General features: G+C 36.0%; 1 protein-coding gene across 3 annotated transcripts in view; it reads left to right on the forward strand.

Moving 5' to 3' along the window:
- Positions 1-9384, forward strand: part of LOC128213081 (uncharacterized) — a 46222-nt gene extending 36838 nt beyond the window's left edge. For all 3 annotated transcript variants that reach the window (XM_052918604.1, XM_052918603.1, XM_052918605.1), the window contains 5 exons: positions 1674-1740; positions 4261-4330; positions 4540-4575; positions 5233-5299; positions 7064-9384. In XM_052918604.1, coding sequence (XP_052774564.1) covers positions 1674-1740; positions 4261-4330; positions 4540-4575; positions 5233-5299; positions 7064-8424 — 1601 coding nt within the window. In that variant the 3' untranslated portion in view covers positions 8425-9384. The remainder of the gene's footprint in view (positions 1-1673; positions 1741-4260; positions 4331-4539; positions 4576-5232; positions 5300-7063) is intronic.
- The last annotated feature ends 2757 nt before the right edge of the window (positions 9385-12141 follow it).

The following is a 12141-nucleotide window of genomic DNA, read 5'->3' on the forward strand; positions in this document are numbered from 1 at the left end:
GGTTTGAGTGTTCAAGTGTAACCGTGGTTGAGGTGGCTTGCTGGTGGGTTTGAGTGTTCAAGTGTAACTGTGGTTGAGGTGGCTTGCTGGTGAGTTTGAGTGTTCAAGTGTAACCGTGGTTGAGGTGGCTTGCTGGTGGGTTTGAGTGTTCATGTGTAACTGTGGTTGAGGTGGCTTGCTGGTGGGTTTGAGTGTTCAAGTGTAACCGTGGTTGAGGTGGCTTGCTGGTGAGTTTGAGTGTTCAAGTGTAACTGTGGTTGAGGTTTCTTGATGGTGAGTTTGAGTGTTCAAGTGTAACCGTGGTTGAAGTGGCTTGCTGGTGGGTTTGAGTGTTTGAGTGTAACTGCGGTTGAAGTGGTTTGCTGGTGAATTTGAGTGTTTGAGTGTAACTACGGTTGAGGTGGCTTGCTGGTGAGTTTGAGTGTTGTTGAGGTGGCTTGAAGGTGGGTTTGAGTGTTCAAGTGTAATCGTGGTTGAGATGGCTTGCTGGTGGGTTTGAGTGTTCAAGTGAAAATGTCGTTGAGATGGCTTGCTGGTGGGTTTGAGTGTTCAAGTGAAACTGTCGTTGAAGTGACTTGCTGGTGGGTTTGTTTGTTTGAGTGTTATTGCAGTTGAGGTGGCTTGCCGGTCAGTTTGAGTGTAACCATAGTTGAGGTGGCTTGATGGCGGGTTTGAGTGTTCAAGTGTAACCATGGTTGAGGTGGCTTACTGGTGGGTTTAAATGTTCAAGTGTAACCATGGTTGAGGTGGCTTGATGGTGGGTTTGAGTGTTCAAGTGTAACCATGGTTGGGGTGGCTTGCTGGTGGGTTGTGTTTGAGTGTAACTGCGGTTGAGGTGGCTTGCTGGTGGATTTGAGTGAGACCATGGTTGAGGTTGCTTGCTGATGGGTTTGAGTGTTTGAGCATAACCATAGTTGTGTAGGCTTGCTGATGGGATTGAGTGTTTCAGTATACCCGAGGCTGAGGTGGCTTGCTGGTGGATTAGCATGTTTCAGTGTTATCATGGTTAAGGTGGCTTGCTGGTGAGTTGAGTGTTCAAGTGTAACCGTGGTTGAGGTGGCTTGCTGGTCGGTTTGAGTGTAACAGTGGTTGAGGTGGATTGCTGGTCGGTTTGAGTGTAATAGTGGTTGAGGTGGCTTGCTGGAGGGTTTGATTGTAACAGTGGTTGAGGTGGCTTGCTGAGGGGTTTGAGTGTAACATTGGTTGAGGTGGATTGCTGGTTGGTTTGAGTGTAACAGTGGTTGAGGTGGATTGCTGGTCGGTTTGAGTGTAACAGTGGATGAGGTGGATTGCTGGTCGGTTTGAGTATAACAGTGGCTGAGGTGGCTTGCTGGAGGGTTTGTGTGTAATAATGGTTGAGTTGGCTTGCTGAGGGGTTTGAGTATAACAGTGGTTGAGGTGGCTTACTGGTTGGTTTGAGTGTAACAGTGGTTGAGGTCGCTTGCTGGGGGGTTTGAGTGTAACAGTGGTTGAGGTCGCTTGCTGGGGGGTTTGAGTGTAACAGTGGTTGAGGTCGCTTGCTGGGGGGTTTGAGTGTAACAGTGGTTGAGGTCGCTTGCTGGGGGGTTTGAGTATTTGAGTGTAAAAAAAATGACCTTGAGTTTGTAAAAGGACATTTAATGGTCACAAAACTTGTGTGCCTTACTATTGATTGAATATCTCATTGTTTTCAGGCGGGTCTAATGAACTGCTAGCCTTAGGATTGGGTCTTGGTGCCGCCATTGTTTTAGCAATAGTTGGGTATGTAGATTTTTAACTGGAAGTACAGCCAATATATTATTAAATGTTAAAGGCAGTGTTATTAAAGTCTACAGTTTTTGAATATCAATATAGTTTATAATGTTGATATAAAATTTTAAATGGGTACCTTTTTCGTATCATTTAAGGAAAAGGTTATGCAGATATTACCATAAAGTAATTTAGTAAAAGCTGCTATTTTAGGAAATTAAATTTATGGAACACGGAGCACTCTGAAAATGTTTTGGATTGTAAAATACTTAAAAAAAGGTTTGCATGATGCAAACTTTATATGAAACATTACTCAACATAATATTGATATCTTATAATCTGAGTACCCCTTGAAGCATTGTACAAAATTAGATTGTGATCGTACATGTTAAAAGAATTTTATGGGATAAAGAAACTCATGAGAACAGCGCAACATTGAAAACCTAAAAAATTGACGTTAAAAAAATAGCAATATCCTTGTCATTAAATGTTATGCAGATTTTTTTTCTGAATTTATTCCCCCCTTACATACCGTAATTATGATTATTTATTCACATGTATTATTTTCTGAAAAAAAAACTTAAATGTTTTTCTGACTTTGAAACTTCAAGTGTTTTCATGAGCATTGCGCAACCACAATTTTCGTTATATAAAAGACATAAGGAAACCAAATCAGAAAAAAACAAACAAAGAGGAGGTTGTAATAACAATATAAAAATAAAAACACTTTTGGTTCGGGTTACCCCAACCTACCTCAGAAACAGGTGCCAACCCGACCGTTTTTATAGTCAGTTGGAAAAAAAAAAATTAAGTATGTTTTAAAGCTGCACTGTCACAGACTGGCAGTGTTGACAACTTTTTTATTCTTTGTTTTGAAACAACCCAATTAATGCAAAAATGCATGGAAACCAGTCATGTAAGACTGCTGACAATATATTAGATCGCATATTTTTTTATTTAAATTCAAAAATTGATTTTTAAAGCATTTTCCTTAAACTGTTAAAAACGCTTTAAGCCATTAAACATTAATTATCAAACGGAAATATGAATATCTGTGATCTGATCTTTTGTCAGCAGTCTTTTACCACTGGTTTGCAGTTATTTGAGCAAAAATTTGCTCATTCTAAGATAAAAAATAAAGTTGTAAAAACGGTTATATCTCTGAGAGTGCAACTTTAATATGTAGCTTAAAACTTTAATGCTTTATACAGAATATTACTTTAACACCAATAGGTAAAAAAATAATGTTCTTATATAAAGCCTAATAAAAACTTAGAATAAATAGCCTACCTGCCTTACCTGTTTTTGAAAAGGATGTAACCGGGCCAACCAAACCATTTTCTTTTTTTGGCCTTATAAAAAAATGAGGAACAAAGCACAATAAGATACAGCATTGTAAAGATATAGGCAGATTACTGTCTTTGAAATGAAGTGCAATTTTTATTTCGTGACATCATGACATGCTAGAGTGCTCCGTGCCGAGTAGGGTGGTTGTTAAAAACTGCACATAGCAAAGTGTCCAATCAGAATTTTTGAATGAAACATTCAATACTTCCTCACAATATGTTGCATGAAATGTTGTATATGTTCGATTATTTACATAACTTTTTAATAATTGAAGGAATGACTTTACTCCTGTCCACAAACTTCATGAACAACCCTTGTATTATGATAAAAAAATATTATATTGATATTTTGCCGCTTTTTTAACAAGGGAATTTGTTCCCTAGAGGCTACTAGGTATAATTTGACACAAAAAAAACATATATAAAGGCTATTCTTTCTTCATGTGTTTGTGGTCATGTGACCAGTGCTGGAAAAACTCATCTTACATATCCCATGTAAGATGAGTCACGCGCAACAACGCGCCACTTCTTATTTCATTTATTGTATGGTTTATAAAAAATATATTATACCATTTCAATAAAGCGCAATCAAATATATATGTTAGCAAGACTTTTAATTAAAATTGGAAATAAATAATCGTAAAAAACGCTATTTTAGTTACTTAAAATTACTGCGCTCTATGACGTCAGCAAACAACGTCGCACGCGCTTTTTGGTGTAATTGTACAAAAGTTTGTTTTCAATGTCATTTTTTCCACAAATTGATAAATTTAGATATGCAAGAAAAAATATCATGTTTTTCTGGCCTGGATCGAAAAAATTCGACCCTCGGGCACGCTGCGTGGCCGGTAACTCGGGAAGCCTCGTTATCGGCTTACGTACGTGCCCTCGGGTCGGATTTTTCTATCCGTACCGGAAACACATGATAGATACTTATAATATGCTTATTTTTTGGTTTAGATTCTAAAACTCAAATGGGTTAAAAAAAATTATGCTTTGACTGCCCAAAGGTAAATGACAATTATACTTAATTCCTCTTTTACGAAATCTTCTGTAATCTGCCACCTAGCGGATATTACGATACAATCAAAAGGAAATTTATTTTCTACTAATTAATATACATTCAAACTTAGAAACATACTCCAAATGCTAACACATGTACTTTATTTTGTATATTCTTGTGCAGCATAGTGATGGTGCGGAGGTACTGTAGAAAGTGCATTCAGATGAGGCAAGAGGTCGCTGATATGATTGATGTAAGTACTTACATGCTCCAGAGTTACTAATATATATTTTGTAATGGAGATTATGGTACTGCCTTTTTAACCAACATAATATATGGCAAATATGAAAAGGTCAATAAAAAGATTTAAGAGAAGAAATTATGTGATTTGATTAGTGATAACTTTAAAATCCTTATGATGCTCATGATCAGTTAATTTGTTATGATTTTGTTGTTTTTCAGATGAATCTACATGTAGAAGGATTAATAAACAGAAATGTGAGATGTTTCTTTTTGTGATGTTATTTGTCTTTTAATGAGAGTAAGGCCTTGAACCTTGTCACGGTTTGTCTCAGTACGACCTTGAACCTTATGCCTGTGAACAAGGTCATGGTTTGTCTCTTATTGACAGTAAGGCATTGAACCCTGTGCCTGTGAACAAGGTCATTATTTGTCTCATTTTGAGAGTAAGGCCTTGAACCTTGATATTGTGAACAAGGTCATGGTTTGTCTTTCATTGACAGGCTGTAAGGCCTTGAACTCTGTGCCTGTGAACAAGGTCATTATTTGTCTCATTTTGAGATCAAGGTTTTGAACCCTCTGCCTGTGAACAAGGTCATTGTTAAGACTCTATCTGCTGGTTCATCCCTGTGAGAAAATTATTCATTGATGTGTTAAAGTTGCTATGCAAAAGTATTAAACAAAGTTTGTATATACCATGCAATGCATGCATATACTATTTTTCTGTTTATTTTGCACCAAGAGCCTTAGAAATACTTTCCATTTCCATTTGTTTGTACAGCAATTTTATTGTTTTGAATCGGGAGCTGATTTATCCAGGTAGAACATTGCAATGTTAAATGCGCCAACAGAGGATATCTTTGAGTGGACTATAAAAAAGTTTTATTACAGTATTATGTTTGTTGGTTTTCTCAGGGTGAAGGAGACAGTGGTTGTGGAACAAGCAGTGAGCAGAGTCTGGCAAAGGACAACAATGGCTCAGGTTAGATGAAAAACACATTTATAAAATCTTTGCATCGATATTTCAGCTCATCTGATAATTATGTAATGAGACATGACATGTTGCATCTAGAATATATGCCTCGAAAAGGCTCTTTTTTATGTGCAAAATCAAAGTATTATTCTATACCTAATTCATACATCCAATCGTAGACTCTCATTTATAACATGTGACCGTACAATACATTTCTTTATTGAGACACACGTGCATATAAAAAAATCCTGTATTTTTTCCGTATTGGGATTCATAGGTTCCATGTTAAACCTATACTAAAGACTGAAACACGGAAAATGTTTAGAATGAAAATCGGGCTCGACAAATCGTCAAAATCTGATATCAATGCCTTTAAATTAGAATATTTGGAATAATGAAGGTATAATTAAATAAGTTATATAACATTGTTTTGTACAATATGGGATATATTTTTCGTACACAGCTATGAAAATGATATTGGACGAGCTGTAAGGCTGGTTTTCCCAACTGTGTACTCGTTCAAATATGTCTCCGTATTGTACAAAGCAATGTTATATAACCTATAAATGCCCTGCAGTCTACATAAGATAGGTTTCTGTTTGTGTTGTAGACACTTCTGTTTTGAATCAATATCTTTTTAACAACCTGATATAGGTTCTTCAAACAAATACTTAGTATGCACGCAAGTCATGATAAGGTGACCTGTATTAATATTTGTGTCAAATGTCTAGGTCAAATATCAAGGTCATGGTGAACTTGACTAAGAAAATTATGGGTACAACCTTTTCAATCAATACCATTTGAACATCTTCTAAGGTGTAGAGTCTTCAATCTTGGTATACACATTGGCCTTGTTCAGTAGATGAACCCTATTGATTGTGTAGTTAAAAGGTCTTGGTCATGGTGACCTTTACTAGAATATTTGTGGTTGCATTTGTTTCAGTTCAATAATATATGGGCATTCAAGACAGTTACACATCTGATTCACAAAATTTGAGAGTTCATAATGTGTCCGTTTAATCACAGCATAGTTGGCTGAACTATAAGGTCACTTCTGTGTTATACATTTTACAGAGTTTGCATGTTCTATATAAGGATTGAATTGTGGGATTGATGTCATTTCGGGGTATGAACGCAGTTGGGCGGTTACAGTGTGTGGTGACTCACCACATACTTTAATCAGCCCAACTGCTTTCATATCCCCAATAATGACTCAATCACGCAATTTGTTTCTTATATCTAAACCAAAAGGTTTTTTTATTTTATTTAAGATTTGTTAAAAAATACTTTTCAGTAGTTCTTTCTCACCCATTCTGTAAATAGAACGACCTAAACGTAAGCGGAAAATGTTTATCATATTGCCTCACTATACTGCGGAAAAAATTAAATCACTTCAAATCTCTTTTAAACATAAAATTGAAACACAAATGATAAGACATTTAACAAATCATTAATTAACACATTCTAACATGTTGTTTTAAGTTTTTCGGGGCCTCACTGACACAATGCAAACAAAAAAAAGAAAAACATCCCGCCATTGAATCAATGATCAATTATGACCAATTACAATTAATTGCTAATTTCAAGCTTAACCAATCAATTTTCATTACAATCAATCATCGGAACATCACTAGATTTGACCTAGAATTGATAGTGATTCATGATCACTGAATACTGTTACATATACTGGTAAATATCTTCCAAATTGAATAGAAATTGTATGATAGGAATTTTGCATCTTTAATTTTAAAAGAGAAACTTTAATTTTCACAGGTTGCCCAAAAGGTAGAAGCAGTGGCTCAATGACAGAATATGAGGAACTCAATATGACTTCAAGTGGAGAAAGCATGACGAATGGACCTTATGACTCAGTGGTTCAAAATGGCGAAAATGGTGATCAGGCTACAAACAGTTCCACCAAAAGACTTGCAGTGCAGGAAACAAATGAGAAACCTGTTGGAGCTGTTGACGGGTTTGTAAAAAAGGGTGCTGAAGGGTCGTATGTGGGCCATAAAGAAATTGAAAAGCTCACAGATCAGAGATCAGTCCCTGAAGACAATATGAAACATTTCAGACAACCAGCAGATACAACTGATGATTATGTGCAAGATGAAAGTGGGTCATCAAAATACTGCAGAGCAACTGCTGGCAGTTTAGGAAGATGGGGAAATTCCAACTTTTTAAGCGACAAGTCTTCTCCAGGATCTGAGTTACAGCATGCTGACCCTCCAAGTTTTACCTTAGAAAACATCAAACTTCCAACTTTAATGAGCCTTGAATGGCCAGATGATGATGAGATTGATATCGAGAGACTGAACAGTTTTGATAATTCTTCCTTAAGGAGATCAGTGCCTACAGACAATATGGACCACTTTAGACAACCAGTAGATGAAACTGATGATTATGTGCAAGATGAAAGTGGGTCATCAGAATACTGCAGAGCAACTGCTGGCAGTTTAGGAAGATGGGGAAATTCCATTTCTTTCATTGACAAGTTTTTTTCAAGATCTGAGTCACAGCACACTGACCCTCCAAATTTTACCTTGGAAAACATCAAACTTCCAACATTAATGAGTGTTGAATGGCCAGATGATGATGAGATTGATAACAGTTTTTATAATTCTTCCTTAAGGAGATCAGTTCTTGAAGACAATATGGAGCACTTTAGTCAACCAGAAGATAAAACTGACCATTATGTGGAAGATGAAAGTGGGTTAACAGAATACTGCAGAGCAACTGCTGGCAGTTCAGGAAGATCAGGAAATTCCATTTCTTTCATCGACAAGTTTTCTTCAAGATCTGAGTCACAGCCCACTGACCCTCCAAATGTTACCTTAGAAAACATCAACCTGGCAACTTTAATGAGTGTTGAATGGCCAGATGATGATGAAATTGATAACAGCTTTGAATATTCTCCCTTAAGAAGATCAATGCCCACAGACAATATGGAGCACTTTAGACAACCAGTAGGTGAAACTGACCATTATGTGAAATATGAAAGTGGGTCAACAGAACACATACAGGGTGGAACACATAGTATTACTAGTAGAAACACAGCAAAGTCCAGTGGAGGAAGTGTGAATTCGTACGTGCAGGCATTTGTCAGCTGTTCAGATGAGATAACCCACCTGTAATATTAAAATATATTAATGTATAATTGGTGATTTCATTGTAAGTTCCTATTTTATTTTACGAGTGACAACAACTTCACTGATAAAACTCCATATTTCATCGAAAAGCATGAAAGAAAAGTGCTCAATGGAAAACTTTGAAAATCATTTTATCATACATAACCTCTTAATGCATATAGGTCTCATTATATCGATAACCTCATTTATCTATGATCATGAAATGATTATTTTTGTTATATTGTTGGAATATGACTTGTATGGGATGACAATAAATCGAAAGTCATGACAGTGATAACATGTACAATGTTGTGTTCAAAATTGTATCATTTCATTGTGCTATTCTTCTTTCCCATTTTGTGCAATAATGCAATGTTGATGATAGCCTTAATGATTACACAGTTTTATGCTATGGTATTAATTTTATGGGGAATATGGCAGTCTGTGACTGCTCTTGTTATGCAATTCGTTTTACTCTCTTTCATAACTTAATATGTTTTTGAGGTATTGACTTAAACTGTACAAAAGAAACAACTGTTTGTGTGTGCAGGTCCACTCAATGAAAACTGTGCTTTTAAAAACTAAAAAAATATTTAATGCCTTATTTCCTGATTTAAATATAATAGTCCAATATTTTTATATGAAGGGCCATTAACTTAGTTGATGCCTTCTCACAGACATAGGACATTCAGGGAGCATATATCACTCCCAGTGATACATCTTATTACAAGAAGGTGGTGTAGTCAGGGTATAACCACATCCAGCGATGGCTCTAGTATTTTATATTCTGCATATGAATGGTACTAATTCATTCATGATATTTTTTTAAACTGAAAGTTTTCTACACTTTTGAATGTTCATACTAAGCGGATTTGTTACATTTGATGATTTGTTATTATACCATATTGAATCTGATGTAACAAACTTAAATACCGGTATTATAGAGAAAAATTATTTTATAATTAACGTTTTCGTTGTTGTTTATGTCCAAATCTGGGTCAGACTGACTTACTTACAAAAATGTCTAGTACCAGACGACCGGGTCCGAAATGGTCTACTTTTTAATCCATGCAAAGAAATACAAAGTTTGTATTTCAAGAAAGAAAATTCAAAGTTTGTATTTTCATAAAAGAAATACATATTTACAAAGATTTGCTTACAAAATCATATTAATTGTATTACTCAGTATTCGTTTGATTAATTGTGATGGTCATATCATAAAGGTTCTTGGTGGACATTCGTATACCTGAGCCTCCAGCTTCTTGGAGAAGGGACAGTTGGTGAAATAAGGCAAACACAAAGACTGTCAACATTTAACTCGCGGTCAGCAAACAGGAACTTAAATTCATTGTTAATTTTGTTACTAAATCGAAGTTACGCAGTAATGATTTAAAGTGAAACAGTCGATCAGAGGTGTGAGCCTGAACAATCGATGATATTTATGCTCGCATTAATTGAAACTTTCTACTACTTCGAAATATAACTTTAATTTAGGACAGTGGGCATGCCAAATATTAAGCGATACTTCAGCTAAATTTTAAAAAGTCATTTTGCTAACAATAACCACGGACCTTAATTTTTTAGCTCACCTGAGCACAAAGTGCTCAAGGTGAGCTATTGTGATCGCCCTGTCTCCGTCGGCCGTCGTCAACAATTTGACTGTTAACACTCTAGAGGTCACAAATTTGGCACAATCTTAATGAAACTTGGTCAGAATGTTACCCTCAATGAAATCTTGGATGAGTTCGATATTGGGTCATCTTAGGTTAAAAACTAGGTCACCAGGTCAAATTAAAGGAAAAGTTTGTTAACACTCTAGAGGTCACATTTATGAATGTATCTTCAGGAAACTTGGTAAGAATGTTAATATTAAAGATCTCTAGGTCAAGTTCAAATCTGGGTCATGTGCGGTCAAAAACTAGGTCACCAGGTCAAATTAAAGGAAAAGCTTGTTAACACTCTAGTGGTCACATTTATAACTGTATCTTCATGAAAGTTGGCCAGAATGTTTATATTAATAATCTGTAAGTCAAGTTAAAATCTAGGTCATGTGCAATCAAAAACTAGGTCACCAGGTCAAATCATAGGAGAAGCTTGTTAGATGTCACATTTATGACTGTTTCTTCTTGAAAGTTGGTCAGAATGTTAATATTTATGATCTCTAGGCCAAGTCCGAATCTGGGTCATCTGCGGTTAAAACTAGGTCACCAGGTCAAATTGAAGGATAAGCTTGTTAGCACTCTAGAGGTCACATTTATGACTGTATCTTCATGAAAATTTGTCAATGTTTATGTTAATAATCTCTAAGTCAACTTTAAATCTGGATCATGTGCGGTCAAAAACAAGGTCACCAGGTCAAATCATAGGAAAAGCCTGTTAGCCCTCTAGAGGTCACATTTATGACTGTATGTTTATGAAACTTAGTCAGAATGTATATATTGATTAGCTCTAGGCCAAGTTCGAATCTGGGTCATGTGCGGTCAAAAATTAGGTCACCAGGTCAAATTTAAGAATTGTTAACAATCTAGAGGTCACATTTATAAATGTTTCTTCATGAAAGTTTGTCAGAATGTTTATATTAATAGTCTTTAAGTCAAGTTTAAATCTGGGTCATGTGCGGTCTAACACTAGTTCATTTGGTCAAATCATAGGAAAAGCTTGTTAGCACTCTAGAGGTCACATTTATGACTGTATGTTCATTCACCATCTACCTTTAACTTATATGATCTAAAGTAGCTGAAATGAAGATGATCCTTTAAAATTGTGGTCTAAGGCTGATAGGGAAGAGTTTTGTCACAATTGCCCTCGCCCTGAAAACACTAATATTTCACACTTGAATTGGATCAGGTGAGCGATAGAGGGCATTCAGTGCCCTCTTGTTTATACTATTAACCTATTCCACCAGATCGCTGGCCCACACTTTTATTTCCCATGCATTCCTCATTTGTCTTTGATAAAGAATAAACCAAGTGTTAACATTCCATTCGCAGACTTAAGAACTGAACAATAATTTGTAGGTTCTTATTCGTTACAGTCCCATCTTTCTATTTTATGCGTTCAAATGTAAACAGAAGACATGATTTTCATTTCTACGGAATGTTTCCCACGGAATTTGGCCCATGTTCTGCCCATTCTATGGTTGCTATATGTAGATAAATTACCGAACTTGCAATGACTGGACACACTATTATCACCAGTTGTCCAAAGTGCACATCCAGTAACCACAATGCATTGCTTCAATATCGCGCAAATGTTTGATATTTCTGGTGTCTTCAACATATTAACGAATGACACATGAATGAACGCCTCAAAACTTCACATAGTCGATTTGAATGGTGAAATGAAGACAGTGTGTTATTTCCCTAGGATGAACATAAGCCATGTAAAATGGCAACTTTCAGACAACGTCAGACGATATCAACATTCTGCAATGCATGTAATCAACTTAATATGGTCAAGTAGCGAAATATCAACATCTAACTACTATGAAGTTGATTATTTGAATCCCCAACCGGCAACTAGCAGATAAACTTATACTCTAAATCAGATTTCAATAAAACTTCACAGAATTTTTACAGTTTCTACATTACTGGCTTCACCTCATACAGTAGGTCAAGGTCACTTTTAGTGGTCAATGGAACACGATGGGAATTTCAAAGTTCTGTGATTTGTGTCTCATCTGTAACTGCGTCTATTCATTTTTCATTTGATTCAGTTGTATTT

The sequence above is a fragment of the Mya arenaria genome, chromosome 13 (assembly GCF_026914265.1).
Source record: "Mya arenaria isolate MELC-2E11 chromosome 13, ASM2691426v1".
Taxonomy (NCBI): Eukaryota; Metazoa; Mollusca; class Bivalvia; order Myida; family Myidae; genus Mya; species Mya arenaria.